Raw genomic sequence first — 22,192 nt, 5'->3', positions numbered from 1 at the left:
AATTGTTGAGATGTGAGTGTCTGTACTGTGGATAGCAACACATTTCGTGTTGTCAGTCAACACTCCCCCCCTCCCTGCCCTCGTGTCACTTGTGATGTAATGCCATTCTGATGTAGTGGAACCCTCTGTGCTCCTGATTTGTAATTAGATGTGACATCATGATATAAAGGTTGCTAAAAAAATTGGTATGGGATAGATGTTATAAAAAAAAAGGTATTAAAAAGCTATTAAAGCTATTTTGGTAAGAATGCTTTCTACTTTTTTGTGGTATCAACAATCTGTTACCACAAAACTTTGCTCCTTTGTGACCCCTGAGGAAACAAAATCTAAATATAAAAGACATATTTCTTAATATATTATATAGGGGATTCTCATTGATGAAAACGAAACAGGAGCTGGGAGTCCTCGATGCAGCTGCACAGTGTAACTATTTACAGCACACTTGCACTAGAAGTTGCACCTGCAGGATTTTTCAGGTTCTTCCCTGGTTTCATCACCACATATTAACTAGAAGCTTCTGCTATTTTTTTTTTTATGTTTCAGAGGTGACACAAAACCCATAAATGAGAGCCTAGCAGTTACCAGTATCACTTTTTTTAGCTTAATTAGCTTCTGATTCAGGGAAGTGCAAGCAGGAATTCATTCATTATTTTGTTTCAGTGGATTTCTGTCATATTCTGCATAGATATGTGTAAAAATATTTTTAATTTTCAAAGGAATGTAACTTCATTATGTGGATGAGAACAATAGATTCTAGAATCTAAAGACTGGGCAATCTTTAGCTAGGACTTGGGAACTTAACTGTCTAGCTGTTACAGGGAGAATAAAAGTAAAACGGCAATTTTTGCATCCAGGCAAATAAATGGCATGATGCTGATTATCAATTGAGTTGCAGAAGAAAGCCTTATTAAATTCAGCATGCCTATTCACTGTGTCTGGGTAAGGTACCAATTTCCATTGTGTTGGTCAGGTAGTTCCCTGCTCTGTAAAAAGGATGGATTCAGGTATGGGTCTGATTGGTATTTGCTGATTGTAACAAGGGGTTCTGATGGATAAATTTTTTTTTTTTAAGCTAACTTCTCATTTAAGTACTAAATACGAACTATCTGCTCTGCTCTGTTGGGTGAACAGTTAAAAGAAGTGGATTTTGGTCTCTGTGTGCACTCATACTTTTCAATATAACAAAACCAACCCAAACTGGACATTGAGTTGTTCTAGTGCTTCTTTTTTAGTTTCACATTAACACAGCAATTATTAGCAATACAGTGGGATCTGTTGAATTCAAAGGGGTTTGCTGTTAACTGGAGCAAAGGCAGGGTTTCACCCTGTAACTATTAATGCTGTAAGGGGCTATAGTTAGCAATGACCTAAAGTCTTTCTGGAGCTACTGACTTCATGTTTCCAGCTTCCCATGGGCTCATGCACTGCTTTTTCAATGCACAGGAAGCACCTCGTGTTCCTGTCTGGTTCTGTATATCAGCATTTGAAAGGCAACTAGTAAATACCAGGCATCGCAGAATGACACCATGCTTTGCTTTGGCACGGGTGACAGAATGTGAGACCTGCTAGGGTGACCCTTTGCTTAGTTTGGGATATAGATAACTACCCTAAACTGCTCATGCATTAGTCTCCCTGGCTTGTTGGTATGTTTTGGGCTTTCTTGTTTTAGGAAGCCTTTGCCTCAACAGCAAATATACTCGCTGCAGGGTAGGGACTGAGATCAACTGGCTTTTAGGGATGCTGTGGTTATGTTACCTGTTTCTCTGTAATGTAGTACAACTCTGCAACAGACTTGATTTTTTTTGCACTGGCACTGACTTTTCTTAGTCTGCAAATCCAGCTGCCAACTCATAGCATTAAAAGCAAATCCTAATAGAAATCATGAAGCATGCTACATATGCTGTCAAGAGAAAATGAATTTGGTTTGATACATAATTTTCTAGAAAAATCAGTGATTATCTGAGGCTTTTAATTGATCTGTTCTCATCTTTTCCTAGATATTAAACTGGCTGGCCTCAAATTCCCCAGATTTCTCTTGCTCTGGCTTTTAGGACAAAACACCACTTACTCGTGTGGGGTGTCCTTCATGGTTTTATGGGGGTCTAGCCAAGGAAACTCAAAAAAATCTTTGTTTGTTCTTTAAATACTGTAGTTGGGATTTCAGCAGAGTTAGCAGAATTGAGTATATTTGGTTTAACCTGGATATACTTAAGTATTACTCTACTTTTTGACTAAAACATTAAGACTACAATCTTCTCCCGAAGTGTCAATAGCTTGCAACTCTCTTTACAATGGCAAATATTTTTCTCTTTTTCATTCACTTTGCAATTAGCAGAGGATTCTATTCCACCCCTTAACCACTGAGGCCCTTAACTATCCAGCATTTCTTTATATTAGTGAGACTATACTAACCAACTGGTAGTATTAGGCTAGTTTTTGTAGAAGACTACTAAAGCACAGTACTACCTGTTTCTGACAGTTCTCACCGGTATCTGGCTTAAAGCACGACTTCAGTGATGTCCTGAATCTCACACAGGGTCACCCAGCAAACAGAAGGGGCAAACCACACAATGTTTGACTGCATATGCCAGCATTTGGTTATTGGGCTGTGAGAAGAGCCCAGTGTGTGGTCGGTTTGAGCTAAATTAGCAGAGGAAGGGTACGGTCACTTCAGTCATGCTGACTAAATTAGGCCTTGTCCCGACTGAAAGTACTCCCAGCACTGACAATGCCTGGACTGAAAAAGGAGTTTCTGGTGGAGTTTTAACAGCAGTCCCTGGGTGTAACCTCCCTCTAGACAGATATCACTTTCTGCTACATATTTATTATTTATTTAGAGATGTTGGTGGCTTTGCATTTTCCAGCCCAGCAACTGTGAAGACGAAACAGCATAAATCAGACTTGAGGAAACAGATGATTCCTGCCCAAATGCAGGTTGCTGTTTGTTGTACTGGATTCTTTAGTGGTAGAAGCACAGCACTCGGGAAGAAGCAGCCTGGCAGGAATGGCCAGCATGGCATGGTGAAGAAGGACCAAAGAGCTACTCTGAGGTGCCAGCAGTATCTGTGCTACCAGGCAGTGAAAAAAAATTCAACAAAAACCAAACACAACAACCCCCCACCCAAAACCTAGAACCTGCTTTGCTTCTTGTTGTAAGTTCTTTTTTTTTGACAATTGCTTCTTGATAGGCAGAGATATCCCAAGTGTAAAATATTCCCCAAAAATCAGTGATTTCCTTAATTCTCATTCCTATGCTGTCGTTTAATATGGGAGTTCTCGCTTTGCTTTTGTTGAAGGATTAGCATGTAGGAACTTATGGTGCGTGTAAAGGGTTTATCCATTGTGTGTGTTTTACCTTTGTGTTTCTGTGTAAAGGGTGGTTCTGGCAAGAGAAAAATCACCTCAAATTGGTGCAGTCTATGCAGAAAGTCCATAATGTTGCTTTTGCATTCAGGCATTTCAGGGGTGACACAGAAGTGGACGAAGTGAGAGCTGTGTGGGCAATGCTAGTGCCCCATATCTATAACTGGTGTAGGCTTGATGGAGATGTGTGTGTGTCAGCACAAGGTGTAACTATTTGCATATAAGCTTGAAGAGTTAAGCACTTTGCAATACTTACTTGTATTTGCAGAAATGATGGGGGAAACAGTTTTGTACTCCAAGCAAAATTTATTAGAAGTCTATTCAAGAAAAAAAACCACAGAGACCTTTTGCTTGTAGGAATTCAAAGTCAGTTACCTGAAAGCCAGGTATGAAAAACCTGCATTTTTCTAAAATCAGATACAGAGTAGAAACAGTACTTTTTAAATATCACAGGCAACAGATATTTAAGTCCTCAATCATAAATGGCATCAAAGATAGTATTAATCTCACAGCAAAGCTGCATGCAGATCTAGTTTAAAATTGAAAGCCTTTGAATATAAAGCTTTTGCCATGAAATCTGCAATAATAAAGGTATGCTGCACAAAGATGTTTCTTTACCTTTGCCTTAATGACCTTTCTCAGTAATAAAGACATATGTACATTTAGATTTGGCTGGTAAACCATATTTTAATTAATAAAATTTTGCATAAAAGGCTATCTTACAGAATTGCACTATCCGAATGTGCTTATGGTAAACAGAGCAAGAAAAGAAAAACGCATTGAAATGTTCTGTACGTGAAGAGGGCAAATAAGAAACTTAATTTTTTAAAAATCAACAACCAAATGGCTCTGTACAAAAAAGCAAAATTATGTACAAAATGCTACAGAGACTACATACATTTTGATAATTTTGATCCTTTACCCATGAAAAATGCAGCAGAAGCTTTTGCCATCTATAAGGTGCCAAAGGAACCAAATCTGAATTTTTGTTTTTATAAAGCCATAGTCATTATTATCCTGTGCCTTAATTTCATTTGCTATTTATGCTTAACTTTGCTTATGGAAAATGTATGTTTTCAAACACTTGTTCATTCAGACAAAAAACCAAAACCCAACACCTCTAAAATATATCAGTTTTTAATACTTGTGACATTTTTCTGTCTAAATTCCTAAAAAGAATGTGTAACTTGGGTTTCATTAACATACATACACATATATAGTGAAATAAATCAGTACATGATGCTTGTGAATATTTTTCAGGTGGCTATGTTAGGGAAGAAAAAACCAAAAAACCCAACAACCCTTTGCACTAACACTGTTTATCTTCCTGCTTCTTTAATTTCCTGATAAGTAAAAACACTAACCTCTTACACTTCATGTTGCTTACTATTACAACATTTTGATTACAACCATTTAATATCAGACATCAATAGCAAGTTATTATTGTCTACGCTTACAGCATTTTCTTGCTCTTCCTTAAATCCTCTTTCCCAAGTCTTTGTGCCTTTTGCACTTCTTACCTTTTAACAGGAAATACTACAGGTTCACTACAGTTTTTCATTAGGGAAAAAAAGAAAAAAGATTTAGCCAATACCATTGCACCCGTTCAGAACACTTGCAGTTCTTCCATTTTTCACTTTGCTTGCTTGAGATTTTACAATCACTGTGCATTTGTTACAGCATACAAGTGCAGGCAAAAAAATCTATATTATAGTTTGTCATACATTGTAAACCAGTACAATAGGCAAACCTGTGACACAGCAATGTGGAAGCAACAAATGCTGCCAAGCTAATAAGAATGTGTAAAATCAATTTTTTAAAAAATAGTAAACAGCAACTTTCCTCTGTATTACATGCATGCTGAAAAAATCCCACCAGACTTCATGGTAGTACCACAAATGTTCAAACCAAGAATAATTTTTTCCCCTTCCCCCCAGCCCCCCCATGGCAACTCCTCTGTGTACCTGTCATCAGGCTTTTCCTATCGTGTTTCACATGAAAAGACTTTAAAGCAGGGAGTATTTAAATGTTGAAATGATTCCTCTTGTCTCAGAAAAGCTTAGTTATTCACATTGTGGTCGTTGCTGTAATACTGCTGGAACGGTTTGGCGGGTGGGATGGGATGAGGATGAACTAGATGGCCTCTATTTGAGACTGCAAGCAAGAAAACAGAAGGCCAGCGTAGCATGTTTTCTAGCAGCTTTATGCAGATGTGTTGCAGAGATGCAGCATAAATAAGTAGGAAAAAAAATTTCACAGCCTCTTGACATAGTTTCCAGGGAAAGTACCAAAGAATTTGGTTCTTCTTGAGGTTCCTGAAATTAGAAGCAATAGATGAAAGATGGGAATAACAACAGAAAATCACTATGTAAGCATGGCCTTAAAATTTTTATGTTTAATATTGCACAAACAGAATGATCTAAAGTTCCTCATACTATATAATTTTATTTGTGAGGTTTACGAACGTGTAACTGCAGGAAGCAAAATACAAATGAAGAGGCATATTTGATTAAATTGTTAGGCCTGATTAAAAGCTGTGCTAAAATTCTTGGTACATAGAAATAATATAATTTCAACAACATAAAGTCTATTTAAATAATGTGAAATTTTTAAATATTAAGGACTTGTCAGATGATTAAGTTAGCTGCTGTGTGCACGAGGGCTTATGAAATGGTTAAGCCACCATATCTAGGCCTGGTTATGACATAGGCGTTTGTTCAGTAATACTTGGGTTTCACAAGTGGTCAATGCTGTAGATGTATTCATGTGAGAAGGTTTTAAGTTACCTGGCCTTTATAAAGAGAGAAGTAATACATAGTCCAATCTGTGTCAGAGATGACAACAATGCTGTACAATAATCCAGAGGCGTGTGTCAATTTGCATCTATCATTTTTAAAAGGCAGAAGTGCAAAATCACCTGCTAATTTCAGTGGATTTTGGTTGGTATTTCTCCTGATAAAGCCAGGTTCAAATTTATTACACTAAATGCCAAAAATCAAGTGTTTTAAAATAGACTACACGAAGAGGGCAGCAAAGGTTGGGGGAAACAAAAGAAGAAAGCAACCAAATTAAAACATACCCACAAACCATCCATCATCACATTTTTCCATCACATCAATGACATCTCCCTCTCTGAGCTCCAATTCATCTTCATTCCTAGGAGTATAGTTATATAGAGCCTGAAACCTTAAATAGGACAAATGATGCATTTTAAAAAGAAGTAAGAGTTCCTTGCACTTTTGCTCAAGTAAAGGAGCTGCTTTAAACATTAAGAAGAAACACTTCTTGCAAATAGAGGGGAAAAGGATTTTTTTTTTTTTTTTGCCCAGTGGACTTGAGGGTTAGGAGCTTACAGTAAATAAAACCTTAATTAGAAAGGCAACTCATGAGACACTGAAGAATGGGTTTAAAGGCAAGCCTGATGGCTCCTCAACCAGTTGTTTCAAAAACAGATTTTAAAAAAAATGTTTTAGTGTTATTTTACAGTTCAGTCACCAAACAGAGGACTTCTAAAGCAGAGTCTAGATGTGCTAGCCCTGTAACCTTCCATGATCAGCACCTAACACTGTGGTTCAGCCTTTAAGCTCTGAGAAGCCAGTAGCAGCACAAGTGGGGGTACCCAGGACAGCAGCTCTTGCACACTGTCACTGTGGCTGGGTGAGCTCCCTGGGCTCTTCAGTGAGTACACAGATTAGCCATCTCTGTCTGAGAGTGAGGGAGAGCCTTGAATCAAATCAGAGGACATATGGATGGAAACTCAAACAATATTCAAACCCTGAGCCATGCTTCTACACTTAGCCAGGGCTGCAGATTGCAGGATGTAAGGTAGATAAAAGGCAAGAGGTGTGCAATTACTAAATGCATTGTATTTCATTCTTTGCCAGCTTTTAATTGAAGTTTTTTTTAATTGAAAGAATAAACTCTCACTGGGGGAACTGAAGGTTCTTGGGCTGACAGCCCATAGGAAGATTTTTGCACAAGCCTGTGAGTCCTGCAGAGTCAGAATTGACCTTTTTTTTCCTAAGCAACTGTGCCTCAGATATGACTGTCTAAAAAGAAGCAGGATACAACTGCAGGAATTGGGAAAAGGATGTAGTTTTAATTTCAGATTACTGAAGAAAAACATAATTGTATTCATTCTTTTCTCTTAAAACAGTTCACTGAGTTTTAAACCTTAATACCATTATTACACCTTCCCCAGTACAAACAAGACAGCTTGCTCATTGATGGCTAAGTTTTCATGGCTTAAATAAGATGTTTATTTTAGTAAAAAATTCCTTCTCCTGAAAGCCTAATTTGAAAATACTAGATACAGACTGGTGCTAGGTTTAGTTTAATGACAGTCATCTTGAATAAACTACACTTATTTTTCACATTGTTGGTTCAGAGATTAGAAAAGAAAAAAAAATGTTCAAACCCCCCCCCCAAAAAAAAACCAAAAAAACCCCACCACCCTTAATTTCTCGTCACTGGAAGTCATCTTCCCAAGCCCCAGAAGTCTGTTTTTATATTTTAATTACACTAACAAAATGGAAAGAGATTGGTTTGTAAAGCAATTACCTTTGGTATTTGTGTAGCAGGAGTAAGAACAATCTGTGCAAAAAACTAAGTGGCAATAATATTTTCTATTATGCTTATCATCATTCCAGGAAAGCAGAGCTATGGTGATATTCCAAAAAATAATTCAATGCAGCTCCAAGGGGACAGGGTTTGTAGATGTAATGTGTCATGAATAAGATTCAAGCTAATTACTTACTAAAGTACAGTAACAAGAACTTCCCAATGAGCTCTCTTTGTACTTTAGAAATTGATTCTTAGTAATTTCTAGATAATCCATTTATAAAACTTCTTTACAGTAATTTCATTCTCTCTATGCTAATCTAAGACTTGTGTAAGTATAAAAACTCTACTAGCATTTATGATATTGCAGAAAACATTCAAAAGAAAGAATGGTTAGCCGGCAATTTAAATATATTTCTATTTTTAATTTTAGGAATAAATAACTTTAGTCATGAACTACTTATACTATATCGAACAAAATGACTTAGACAATTATTGCTCTCGAAACTGAGTGAGTTGCTCCAGTACGCTCAACAATACCAACAGGAACTTGTGGTTTTAGTGAGAGTAAATATCCAAATCTAATTATATATCTATGGTATAGCTACTTGGTAACTTTTTGCCCCTTTTTTTCTTCTTCAAATGACTAAAGATAACTTAAAAATATTTTTAGACAAAAGATCTTAGGTACGTTTTATGAAAAATGATCTAATAGGGCATATGCTGAAGTGCTCTGATGCTAAAGGAAGAATAACTACTGGTTTCAGTGATCACTGAACTAGGACCCAAGTGCAAGACTGGGGGGAGGACCTCGAGACAATCTTGCACTGAACTTGCATTTTAACAGTCAGTACTGAAATATCCCAAGCACTTAAAATGTTTGTCAAAATAAGACAAAAATAGACTTCTAGGTTCTAGATTCTTCAGTTTTCATAAAAACTTTTCTTGTATCTCAGATCTGAATTGCACTTGTAAGTCACACCAAAAAGTGTGAGCCTCTGTTCCTGTGATCAGCATTATCAAGCTACTTTTTTTTTCCTCTCTATTCAAATCCAGAACTGTTTCTGAACAATTGTATCAAGTCAGTAAACTGGATCAGTTGAGTCAATGTTGAATATATAATTGTCATTTCGCTGAGATGTAAAAATGAAGAGAATAAAAAAAGTCAAAATCTCTTCTGTAAGTACAGACAATGAAGAACTGTGAAGTTGCCATGTCTGGCTGCACTAAATGTAAAATTGAACAAATAAGGCTTTGCCCTCTGGGACTTAGATATCTCTCTGCATCATGCAGTTATCTATAAATCTGTGAAATCTCTTCATAATTGTACTTGGCAAGTTAAAAAATTATCTGATGACATGCTGGCTGTTGTTTAAATGTTATATTTTTGTTTAGTAGACAAGAATTATACTTACGGTTCCCCCCCACTGTGTATATTTTCATGAGAAAGCACAGGGCGCTGTGGCTGAAATGAAATGATTTGAAATGTAATAAAGATTTGCAGTTTAAGGTCCATATAGTTGGATAGGAGTGTAACACATAGCTGCTCAAGAGTTCATATTCTACCTTGTGTAAAATCATGGCCCATTCTGCCCCCCTTCCAACTCACAATAAATTCTTAAGAGACATGACAAACAACTGAATCTTGGCACGTTTAAAGATCTGATTTTTGGAGGTCATAATAAAAACAAAACAAAACTGTGAACTTCATCAACAGTCCATTCTATTTATAGTAGAGTACAAAGCTGGAATAGAACCCTGCTGCTTCTTCACTGTGAAACAGAAATAACATCAGATGCAACTATGAACATCATACTTTCTTTGGTTGAAATATATTTTTAGATTAGCAGAAGTAAAATCTCTTATACATAATGGCAGAATCTAGAATATTCACAGACGAACAACATACTAATTTACATTGCACACACAGAGTACTAACTTGGCAGGCATAACATGCTATGCTTTAACTAATTCTGTTTCATCTCAAGCCATGCGGGCTGCTGGGAGGCAAAGAACAGAAAAAACTTTTGAAAGAATACATTTAATTGTGTGAATATAACAATTAACATTTCAACAGAAAAAAGTAGTCTGTATTTCCAGTGCAAAGCTTTTTGAAATATGTGCCTTCCAAATGGAGTATTAATGAGCAATAATATTCAATACATCTGGATGCAATGGAAATGAAAAATACTAACCTTATATAGAAACCATATCCTGCTTAGAAAGTCATTGACTTAGACTGATTAGAATCTGGCTGGGGCCAGAAAGTGCAGGAGCAGCTGTTTGGGAAAGCTATTGATACAAGCAGGGATCGTATTCTCTGTTGACTGAAGATGCCCTCTGGTCATGCTGTAGACACAAGTCTGGGAACCATATCTGTTTTGGGAGTGTGGATATCAAACACTGCTCATAGCACTTTCTTTCATGAATTGAGTAAACTGCAACCTGATCTTTAAGCCATGGAATTTGTCTTATCGACTCATGATTCTGTCTTGGTTTGACTATTTCAGTCACTGTTTTGTCACTCTTGAAGATGAAACAGTCTTCCAAGAGACAGCAGTAAACAATCCACAGGCTGATGGCAAAAATTGAATAGAAAAACACAGCATGTAGTTTGTTAGGTTTTTTCTCCCCTCTTTTCCCTCTCATCATCTCCAGATGAAATGAGTTAAATTTCTTTTCAGTGGTTTCTATGAATAAGTGCAGAAAATATTGTGAATGGTCTGTACCTTACAGTCTCTAGAGTATAAGTTTTAAAAGGTGCCTAAATACGCAGGCAGGTAGATTACAGATTTTTTTGAAAAATTCATATTATTGAATGCTAGGTGGGAAAGAGATTTTTCAAAATAAAAAAAAATAAGAATTGTTGATACTCTTTACCATCTTCTCTCCCTTGCTTAAGTCTCTGCCAGTGTACAAGAAAGATGGATAATTTTTGCCATTATATGAAGAATAAACAGTAAAGATGGCAAATTAAACAGTCCTCAGTAAACTCCCTTCAAAAGCTGGCTTGTCAAGCAAGAGAAGAATAGTCAGAATGCTTTGTATTTACACTGGAATCTGACCTGATTTGCTGCCAATCTTTCATCAGGTCTGTAACTGAGCTGAATGCCAAAGATAGTCAGAGATGCAAAAGAACTCAACTGAGGTTAAGGACTTCTCCCATAAACAATGGAAGTAAAAGTCCTAAACAATGCTACCAATGATTTAATGCTTTGAACAAATTTCCAAGCCAGGAGGGTAGGGTTAGTATTATCTTCTTTTTCTGCATATGCTTCATTCTATTACTAATTAGCTACTGTGGAAATAGATAAGAACCAAGGTGACTCATGACTTTCAATTCTGTGTTATTGCTGCAGAGAAAACCATCTTGCGACAAAATTACAATCTCAGAGAAGCAGAGTGAAGGAATTGGTGGCATGTCTGAACAAGGGGACCTTGGCACTTGCTCTCCGTTTGGATGCATTCCACAATAACACCCCAGTTGACATCCAGAAGCTTTCTTCTCCCTGTTTTCTTCCCTAAGCTCTCATTCCCACATACAGTTGCATTGGCTAGATAGGAGGCTGTTACAAAGATTCCTAGTTTTTAACTGCACTTCAGTTTACTAGACTATCCTATTTCCTGGGAAATAGTGCAGGACCTAATCCCAAAAACATTAAGGAGTATGCAATCAAGTCAATGGTCCCAGCTGTATGCCTGATTTTCATGCATGATTTGTACTGCACTTGCATATAAAAGTTCTGTAGATTCCTGAGCATGCAAATTAGGTGCATATGTGCTCTTGTACTTTTGGAATTAAAGTCCTAAATAACTACACATTCACCAATACACTCCTCTTAATATACTGGTTACTTGTCGTTCATTTGGAGTAATGTGCAAAACTAAAATAGGGCTTAATCCCTTTTTTACAGGGATCCCTTTTTCCTCTCATTCCTAGTTGGACTTTCTGTTTATCTGCTTTCTGGACTTGCTGTTTGTCTGCTACTACAAGAATCCTGGCCTTCCTATGATTGAACTGTCTTTCTTCATTAATGAAGAAAGCACTGTCCCCTCAATATCTGGAAGCAAACACAGGCCTGCCAAAAAGCTAAGACTGGAAGTTACACAAATCTGCATATCTTAAACTAAGATTCAAATTTTAAAAAGGGAGACACCAGAAAGATGATCACCTAAAATCAGCAGCAACAGCATAGAAAACTATTCATCCCATTACCAGTTTTAAGACTTAAATGTTAAGAAACCAATGCAAAGGACAATTAAATCCTAAACTGAAAGTAAAACATAAGCCATAAATTCTCATTCTCATATCATTTAGGTTGAGGGTGGTTTTTTGTGCTTGTTTGACTTTTTGTGGGTTTTTTTGTTGTTGTTTTGTTTTTTCTTTCCCCTTTTTAATAAGGTAGATTGCCTTTTTGAGCAAAATCCATGCAAACTCTAAACAACCTGACTTTCTGGCTAGGTGAAAATATTAGAGTTGTGTTATGATTACATTACAGATAAGAAGTGAAAAGTTAAAGAGTATTAAAATATGAAATGCTTGGATAAAGAGGAGAGTACTGAGTGAAAAAAATATAGCAGGAGCAAAACATTTTGAAAAGAAGGATATGGATTAAAAACCAAAAATTCAGTCTGTATACTGCAAAAGCCTGCAATGGAGAATAAATAATTCTTGACTCTTAGAGCTATAACTTTAATAAACTAAAAATTCTTTGAAAAAGAGGAGTAATTTTAATAAAACTAGACAAACTATAAAGAACCAGACTAAATATAAACACCTTGTAGCACTGGAAATACCATGTAGTACTGCAGAGATATAGCACACTAATGGATTTTTATAAAAAGTTCAGGCACACACAGACCTGTTGCCTTTACTCAGTCATAGCACAGAAGCACAACAGGAAGGAAACACAGCATATTGAGACACTTGGGTAAAAACAAAATACTGAAAGACTAGACACTGAGCTCCTTGTCCATGGAAAAGCTGGTATTGCACACTGGGCATCCAGTACCATACCCTGTGTGAATAGCTGTGACCTCTGACAGGTGAGCTGCAGAATCTCTTAGTCATCACTGGGCTACGAGGAGGTTTACCCATAACAAATATCTCCCTCTTTAAATTAGCCTAGAAGAACCACAAAAACTTTGTCAAGTGAGAGTTTAAGAATGAAGCATCATGGGATTTTTGTTGCTTCATTCATACATGCAAACCAGACATGCTTTTCCTGGTAACAAAAAGCAACTGTTACAGCTAGAAGGAACGGTACTATTAGTATACAGTATTTTAATTACTACCACTGTATCTTTTTCCCCCAAGGGTTTCCTGCTCTGGCACACGCCCTTACACGTTACAATTAAAAGATGAATCATGTAGAGCACATGCAGTTGGAACAGTTAATGCATGTGTACCCCCTGAAGTAACTCAGATAATAATACAGAAAAGCTCAACAGCACAGAGCAGAAATGCTACTTTAGAAATACCAATGGCAAGTGTAATTCCTTGCTGTTAAACAGAACACACCCCTTGGATTTGCATTTAGAGAGCAAGCGAATACTTGGTGGAAAGTACTTCATGAAAATATCCTCGTTTTGTTAGCATCACTCTAAATCAGCTTCATGGTTGTCAGAATTCAGTTCTTAAGGGGTGTGTGTGCAGCAAACGGGAAATATCGTGAGCAGGGGAGAATGTGAGGAGAGTGGAGTGCTCTATTGGGAACCTTTTCTTAGGTATTTGTGACTGTCAGTAGACTCTGACTGAACAAAAAACTAGCCCCCTCTTAGGAGAGGGATGAATAAAGATTGCAAGAGAGGCCAAGGAGGCAGAAAAATGTCAGCATTTCTCCTTAGGACATGTCTTCAGATATTCTCTTTTGGAGGACACATCCCTCCCACCAACAAAGTGCAAAATGACACTTCCAACCCATAGCTCCATTCAGTTTTAAGCCACATATCAAATATTTATATATATATATGTATGTATATATACATATGTATGTATTTTTAAATTCACAAAAGTTACTGAAGTATCAGTATACAGTGTCAAGAACATATATCCCTTCTGTTTATTTTCAGCTCAGATTAGCACACCTTGGTCAAATAAGGGCAAAGAATTTAAAGGTCACTTAAAAAGAATTTCAGAATAATGTTCTTAATTTTTCTGGTTAGGCTAAGCAAAAGCACCAAAAGCATTCTACTGACTGCTACATTATTAAAAGTTTTACCCCTTCTTTGATGTGGAACAAATCTAACCTCATGACAGATTCATGCTCTGGAAAGAAGCTTTATGTCCCCTCCCTACTTCAGAAAAAAAGCAACAGATCTGTTGATCTTAAGACATCTTTAAGTCCATTATGTCTGTGTTTTCTGTGAATGCACATTGTAAAATGGGTAGACCTTTAGAAAAAAAAAAAAAGAAAAAATAAAAAATAAAGAAGGAGGGTATTTATAACATAGATGTAACAATGCAATGATCACTTTTCTAGGAGAGTTTCTCGTTACACGACTTTTTCTCCTTTCCATGAGCAGATGAATCTCCTGGAAGTCAGCACTGCAAATTAGCTTTGTCTTTCTAGAGCACGTTTTCAGTTTTCTGCCACAGAGTTTCAATGCTGACACAAACTGTAGTTCTGACGAGGGAATAATCTTTGTCCAGTCCTTGACTAATAGAATTGGTATTTAGAACATGACCCTCTGCAGTGGTGCTTTCCTGTAAAATTTATGACTTTTCTCCCAGGCTTTGGATTGAAATTGAAAACAGAAACACAAATATTATCTACTTTCTGCATACTTGAATACAGTTCTGTTTCATTCAGTTAACTAAGTTACATTGCTGTCCTGGTATGGACCTGACATTGAGTTGAAGGCTTTCTGCTTTCCTGTCATTGTTATCTCCTTAAATTACTTAATTGTATCATAATGGTTATAGTTTTACCTTGTGTTTCATTTGAAAAAGGCCTATCAATCCTCCATTTCTTATGTTATTTAGTATTAGTAGAGAAAGCAATACATCTGAGAAGATCAAACTCAGTGTTAGCCTTGCAGTTATTAATAGGCACGAAGATTTGCAACAATCCATATTCAAGAGGTGCAGTTACCTTTAACTGTAGTGAGTCTTCTTCTTGCTCATGTAAGGGTTTAGAGAGGAGAGGAGGTGAGAGGGAAGCAGTAGACAGGGATATTGTAGGAACGGAGTGGGAAGTAGGTGCCTTGGCAGAGGGAAATGGAAGATTAGAAGAAAGATGGAAAAAAGGATAAGTCTCCTGATGTTCCAGCAGAAAGCAGAGCTGGCTTAAATGTTTAAGAAATATGAGAAGTAGCTGTGCTATAAAACTGTGTTACAAAATCAGCTGAAGGATGTCAAATGCTCAGTAAGGGGACATTAACTAACCTGAACAATCACAAATCTCATGTGAATTTTATTGTTAGTCATCTACTTTTCTGGAAGAAATTTATTGCCTCAGAAAGCATTAAAAGTTGCCATTTGTGGCCATGGATTTCAACCTCTATTCTTAAGTTTTCTCCTGTGTTTTTCAGGTCATTTAAGGGTAAAGGCAGCCTGTAAAATGTAATTAAATAGTTTAACATTTGGCCTAAAACATATTGTCCTATGCACCTGACTTGCATGCTGACAGTCAAACCGACTACCTGAATAGTCTGTTGAAGTAAATGCTGGACAGACAAAAGATCTATGCCTGCAAACCACACAAACTGTATAGTTATACTGTGGCATTTAATGGCCAGCACACATTTGGGATAGTTCAGTGATATACTGTTCCAAAGAGGAACTGAAGAGGGCTTCAGGAGGAAGCATTTGTCTAACTGCCAAACATAATCTGATCTGTTACTGTTAGTCAGATCCTCCTAAGGGAGCCTGCTATAAATACATCAGCTGGTGAACTGACACACGCGGAGCACAAACCGCAGAGTCCCTGCAGGAGGCACATGTCCCTCCCTCTGGAGGCTGTTGGCAGCATTTGCTTGCTGGGGCCTCTCTCAAAAAGGGCAGCACACAATGGGCTAGTGAGGGAAATGGTCCACTGGCTTTTCACATCAGCAGCTCCTCAGCAAACAATAAGAACAGGAGGGAAAGGACCAGAACAATTGATAGATCATAGAATTTATAAAGGTGCATATGCCTGCTTCTGAGAAGGGACTGTCCCCTAACGTTGACAATTTTTAATCATAGAATCATAGAATGGTTTGGGTGGGAAGGAACCTTAAAGATCAGCCAGCTTGCTCAGAGCTCTATTTTATCAAATGCAATTACATAAAAGTGTGCCTTTGCACAATAAAAACGTAAATACAAGGCAGAGAATAATTATAGTAAGTTATCTGAACACAAGAAGTCAGGGTTGTCAGAAATTAAAATACCTTATCAATATTTGGTGAAGTATATCCTTCATAACAATCCATTGAATCTTCTCCACTTGCTATTGGGAATTCTAAATTATCATGTACAAGATCCTCCTCTATATACAGTCTAGTCAGTTCTTCTGTTGTGTCTTGTGCTTCTCCAGGGAAATCTGATTCTTGAGGTTCTGAATGATCCCCTCTATTAAGTGATAGGTCTGCAGTACAGATTTCCTCTTCATTTTCAGCACTTGCAGCTAGCACACTGGACAAGGAACCTTCTTCATAGGGTGAAGGGATGTTATGGATAGTGCCATGTCCACGTTCTCTTGCAGTATCTGACAAATCTCTAGGCACTTCAATAACTAAAGGATCAATTATGCCTTCTACGTCTTTATCTTTTCCTGACTTGGTATTGTTGGTGACATGCTTATATGCTATGTCATGAGATGAGCTGGCTGAAGATGAGACAGAGGGAGATACAAGAAAGGACAGAGGAAGAGCCGTAGGAGAGCTGAGAAACGCCTCTGTATTTGGCATAAAGTGATCATCCTTCATGTGCTGAATGCTATTACCTGGGGAGATTGCTACAGTTTGGGAGATTGCTAATGCCAAAGAATTGAGTTCTTCTAAGTCACAAAGAAAACTGTCTGGAACTGATGGAGAAGTTAAGTTGCTCATGTCTGAAGGTGAAAACCCAACAGTCCTTGAGACCAAGTCACTAGAGTCAGCCTGGAGAATCTTTTGATCAATGGGTGACCAAGATGAGGGAAGTTGTCTGGAAAGTGGGGTCAGTGCTTGGGAAGGCAACTTCAAAAATAAGAAAAACATGGGAATTGAAATAGATAAGCATGACAGAGAATTAGGACATGAGTAAACTGGAAAAGAAAAATGTCTGTGCCATCATCTGGATTACAGGATACAATTTCAGTGATCATGGGTGTCTAAAATCACTACTACATGAATCAGAACAACAGGGAAAGCGCCTGAAACATGAAACTATCAGGTTCTGGCTTAGAGCATAAATGTCAAACATGAAGATAGATCTGAATCATTACATTCATGAAGGCAACTGCATTTGATCTGCTAAAGTTATGTTATTTATGGTACTCTGTTAGTGAGCCTGTCACAGGTTATTAAATCATACAATTAATATTAATGAAATTTCCCCAAACCATTAGCCTTATTTTGAGAATAGCATTTTCAGAAGTACACTTCAGGTGTCATTAAATACTTCTTTCCAAGTATAACAACTGAGGTAATTTCTAATTATTAAAATGTTCATACTTCTACTTTTTCTTAGTACTTCAGAGTAAATGTTTAAGAAACATCTTTAATACATTGCATACTTTTATTAAGGCATGAGCAGCTACAGAATGAATTTGTTTTTCAAAATTTACCCTATTAGTTCAAAATGATGTCAACATTTGTGAAAGGTACATTCAGTTCAAACTGGACATAGGCAGTCAACAATGCTTTTAAAATAGTGACAGCACAGTACAGAACAGTATGCTTTGAGTACCGTTACACAATATTGATTGAAGTATCCTTCTGGTAAAAGAAACGTCCTTTTCTAAGAATGAGAGACTGGTGAGTCATACGTACACAGCATCAGTAGATATCCATTGCTTCAGTAAATACTGAAAATGCATTTTTGTTACTATTAATCCCCCAAATTAAAAGTGAACAAAAAATATTTTGATCTCATCGTTACAACTATGCAAAATAATTAGATGTGCATCTCTAAGTTATCTGGACTGCTACAGATTTTAATTATTAATGTAGTAGAGAAAAATAATTGCAAAAATCTACATTAATGTTGCAGAATAGGGAGATTAGTTTACTTACCTTCTGCTTGAGTTTTCTTGAGGCAAACAGCTTTATATTATAATTAGACAAACCTTTGTTACAGTCTTCTGTACCAAAGTAAACAGTATAGACTGATACAATGCAGTCTGCTAAGGCAGAGCTAGGCTGTTACAGAAATACTCAGTCTCTTTCCCTCATCATTCCTCTTAAGGCAAGGGCCCCTAACCTGTGGTTTTAAGCTCAATTATACTGCTGAGGAGACTTTGCCATTTTTACTTTCCCGTGGCTATAAGCTGCACTAGATCTAAAGATATAGCTATGATATAGGCCAAGTTACAGAGAGCTAAGCTTGCTCATAACTCATATTGCTTATTCATTTTATTGCCATTAGGCCAGAGAAGTTTAGTGCAATTGTTCTAGCAACAAGGAGCGGTATGTGGCAAAAAACTGCAAAGGAATAGGGGAAGTGGAATCAGAAAGTGTGGCAAACTCTAGAACACCTTCAGGACTGATGAAATTCTTCTAGGTAGTCAGGGATAACATGTCTTCATGGTATTGCCATTTCTGAATACAGCTGAATCCAGAAAAAAGATGTCTGTTTAAGAGTCTCAGTGGAAGGTGGTTTGGTTTTTTTTGACCTGATTGCTGTATAAGTATCCTGTGTTATAAAGAAGGTAAATTTCCTTCCATCATGAACTAATTTAGTAATAACTAACTTAATAATAGTGGCAGGATGGTTTTGTAATATGGATGTAAATGCTCTGAAGCATCACCTGTGCTCAGCAAGGACTATGGAGCTTTAGTAGGATGCCTTAGAGAGAAGCCTGCTCCATAGGAAACAAGGAGAAGCATCTCTGGAATATGGAGCACTTAAGCTGCCTCATATCTTGACTTGCCTTCAGGACCCTCTGGATTCCTGTAACAATAAGGGGCCCTAGCTTATGAACACCTCTGTTGGCAGCTACAGAATTCGATGTTACTTGAACAGTTTTGTGGGAATAGAAGAGATAGCATCTAGTTCTCTGTTGTGACACATTCTGGAAAACCAGACAAGCCTTGTTCTACAAACTGTCCCAAACCAACTAATACTTAGTAATATGAAGTATTTTCAGAGGCTATGTTGCCTATAAATGACATCTTTTGGTAGCTTTTTACAACCCCAAAGAAGTAAGCAAATGTGGAACTTATTTCAAAGTCGAAGCATGTGGATGATCACCAAGTATGGAAGTAGATAGAAGTAGAAAAGGGGACAAAACCAAATGAAACATGGATTAATAGCAGGATAAAAAAGTTTATAATTAAACACAAAACCCACTGCCCATGCTGAAGAGATAAACACCAAAGGTAAAGAGGAAGATTAGAAAAGTTTCAACATTGAGTGTTAAAAATAATTGATAACATGTTAATTCTAAGCATAGTTTGTATGCAGAAACCTCCTTAGTTTTTATCACTGCCAAAAATGTTATGTTCTCTGCACAGGTGAGTGCAACGCCTCACAAGTGAATGACACACCTTATCATAAGAACATAAGAATCTTTCTGCAGCACCCTGTAGTATGATTTGTAGTGGTTATCTAGACTAGGAAGGAAAACCATTTGGAAGCTACAACACACATTTGGTGTGAAAAATATACAACCATGAAGGTCTGAACCCAAGTTCATTGACAATGTGATGACAATCATATCACTCCTAAGTGAAACAATACTGTCAGTTTGTACCACTCCAAAGAATGTACCAATAGCCTAGAATGTGAATGGCAAAAGGAGGAAGGTTTTGGTACAGAATCACTGGCTGTTCTCCTTTGCTTCAAAAGGTACAGAATTGGTCTTGGCAAGCTGTGTCCTGCAAGCTTACAGAACCATAGGCTTTTAGGACAGCTGTGTTATGGAAATGTCTTCACATTGTACTAGTAGAAGTCTGCTAAACATACCCTTAAGGCTCAAATTCTTGCTGAGATTCCCAAATAAATTTTTCTCTGTTGGCTTGACTTTTCAGCCCAAATTTGGCCTGTCCCTACTAAAAATAACGTAATTGCAAATGAAGAAAAGAGCATAAATCCTGGCAGAATATTAGACACACTTGTCTATTAAAAATAATTTATTAAAAACATAGCAGTGCAATTCTACCTATGCAAGAAAGAAAATGTTGTGTACTTAATGCCTAAGTTAAGTACAATGTTAAAAAAATTAAAAGTCCTTCTAAACCCACTCTAGTGGTGGCAGCAAACATCAGAAAATCCTTACCTTAGTGGAACTTAATTGATGTATTCTGTCACTAGAATAGCTTTGGGGTATCGGAGGGTCAGGATAGTCATCAACACTTTTTGATGGATTCTTTTTGATGACTTCTACATAGGAAACAGGGAAGATGCCTTGTTTGTTGGTTCCTGGTATTTTACCTTCATACCAGTTTTGATCAACTCGCTTAAGAAGAATTACTCTGTCTCCCTGAAATGCATTATGAAAATGAGTTATCAGTACATGCATTGAAAGTTAATTTTGTACATAACAGGTATTATTTTAACACATAATAGTATCTTCCCTACAGTGCTGTTTCCCATCAGTTTTGAGCATCATCTCCATTTTCTCACTTTTTCTCCCATTGATAATAGCCATATATAAAAATACCATCCCAGTAAAAGGAGGGGTTTGGCATGGACTGAAAATGCTGTTCTTTTATCCTAGGGGAATCTGATGTAGTGTTCTCCTCCCGCTTGGGAGATTAACATTAACACTTTTCTTTGGAACATAACCTGTTTTAATTGTTGGTCAAACTACTAGGTAATGCCCCAACTATAGTATGCAACAGTGACTGCTATGCCCATTTTTTCTTAAGAGTGATAAAAGTTAAACAATTAAATCCATGCAAGTGCTTTATTATCAGTAAAACTGGGATAAGTGAAGATAGAAAACTAAAAAGTGTGAGTCTGTTGAAAATATGAGAGAAAGAAGTGCTTTTCCAATGTAAAATGGGCAGGGCCTCACTGTTCTTAGAGTCTGTAGAAATTGAAATGGAAAACATCAACTTTATATTCAAACCTTTTACTTCATGAGCTACATTTGGTTTACATGGTGTTCTTTTCGTCCTATCTTTCTGAAACAAATCCTTGCCTATTAGTTTTGCATTCTTTTGGGTTTCTTTAATTTTGTTTCTGTAGTTGACGTGTGGAGACTACAATTGTCTTTAATGAGATGGATGTGAACACACACATTTAGAGAGCTAGGGAATTACAGCTTGGAAATTCTTTTTCAGGACTGGATTTCTCCTGACTCTCAGGTCCATTCCCAGGCTGATAAGCTGACTATGGCTTCAGTTAGGGAGGAAGTCTCCCAAGGTGATAATATGGTGAAAAACAGAAGGGAATTCATAATAAAGATTAACACCTGGTGTCTTTCCCGTGGGATACATCCTAAGGTACTGTCCCAAGGATGTTTTTCCCAATTGTCCAATGAGCTACTGTCCTGTCCTAGCTCCACGTAACACACTTTAAATATGGGCTGTCCATACAATAAAGTTGGCCTTTTTTCCCTAAAGAGGTCCGTGTGTGTTGCAGTCCCTTCTCTCTCTTTGCAGCGCAGTAACCAGGAAAACCAGTGCAAATCAACTTTTCAAACAAACCAAAATTGGGCTGTCAAGATTATGATCACCACAATAAACACAAAAGCTAATTTTAGAAAGAAATAAAACATCGAATTACTCCCAACTTCTAATTTCTCTAAGTTCCTATTCCTAGGGTTTTTTTAGACCTCTCTGACTTTTACAAATTTCAAATAAGTAAAAACCACTCATTATTTTCAGTAGTGCTGGATTAGGCTCTAGATCAGCAATAAAACATCTTTATCCTTACTTTTTTGTTCAGAATAAAAACAAACCACTGAAAAGCTTCTATGAACTCTAATTCTAAAAAAAAAAAAAAAAAAAAAGCAAGGGGCAGAACTTCCCAGAGGATGAGATGTACACACTACTTACAACTAAGTATTTATTATCTGCAATAATAAAGATTCTCTACAGTATTAATATTCCAGTGTATAACAAACTTCAGAAATTAAACAGTTATTTTGCTCATGTGCAATTCAGTATAGCCACCAGGACATGCATAGGAAAGATAACA

At 37.0% G+C, this 22,192-nt stretch overlaps 1 protein-coding gene across 20 annotated transcripts in view; it reads right to left on the bottom strand.

The window, feature by feature from the left end:
• Window positions 1-3,649: 3,649 nt before the first annotated feature.
• SORBS2 (sorbin and SH3 domain containing 2) overlaps window positions 3,650-22,192 on the bottom strand; it is a 148,575-nt gene continuing 130,032 nt past the window's right edge. For 11 of the 20 annotated variants that reach the window (XM_088163507.1, XM_088163508.1, XM_088163514.1 and 8 more), the window contains 4 exons: window positions 20,325-20,528; window positions 9,339-9,388; window positions 6,443-6,549; window positions 3,650-5,678 (listed from right to left, as the gene is read on the bottom strand). In XM_088163507.1, coding sequence (XP_088019633.1) covers window positions 5,617-5,678; window positions 6,443-6,549; window positions 9,339-9,388; window positions 20,325-20,528 — 423 coding nt within the window. In that variant the 3' untranslated portion in view covers window positions 3,650-5,616. Of the gene's footprint in view, window positions 5,679-6,442; window positions 6,550-9,338; window positions 9,389-12,940; window positions 13,049-15,017; window positions 15,129-16,293; window positions 17,083-20,324; window positions 20,529-22,192 lie in introns of all 20 variants that reach the window. The other 9 variants (XM_088163502.1, XM_088163503.1, XM_088163511.1 and 6 more) reach the window with 4 other exon arrangements.

Source organism: Sturnus vulgaris, chromosome 4 (assembly GCF_052056855.1).
Source record: "Sturnus vulgaris isolate bStuVul1 chromosome 4, bStuVul1.hap1, whole genome shotgun sequence".
NCBI classification, from domain to species: Eukaryota; Metazoa; Chordata; class Aves; order Passeriformes; family Sturnidae; genus Sturnus; species Sturnus vulgaris.
The sequence above is the reverse complement of the archived record's forward strand: the minus strand, read 5'-3'. Positions and strand labels throughout refer to the sequence as shown.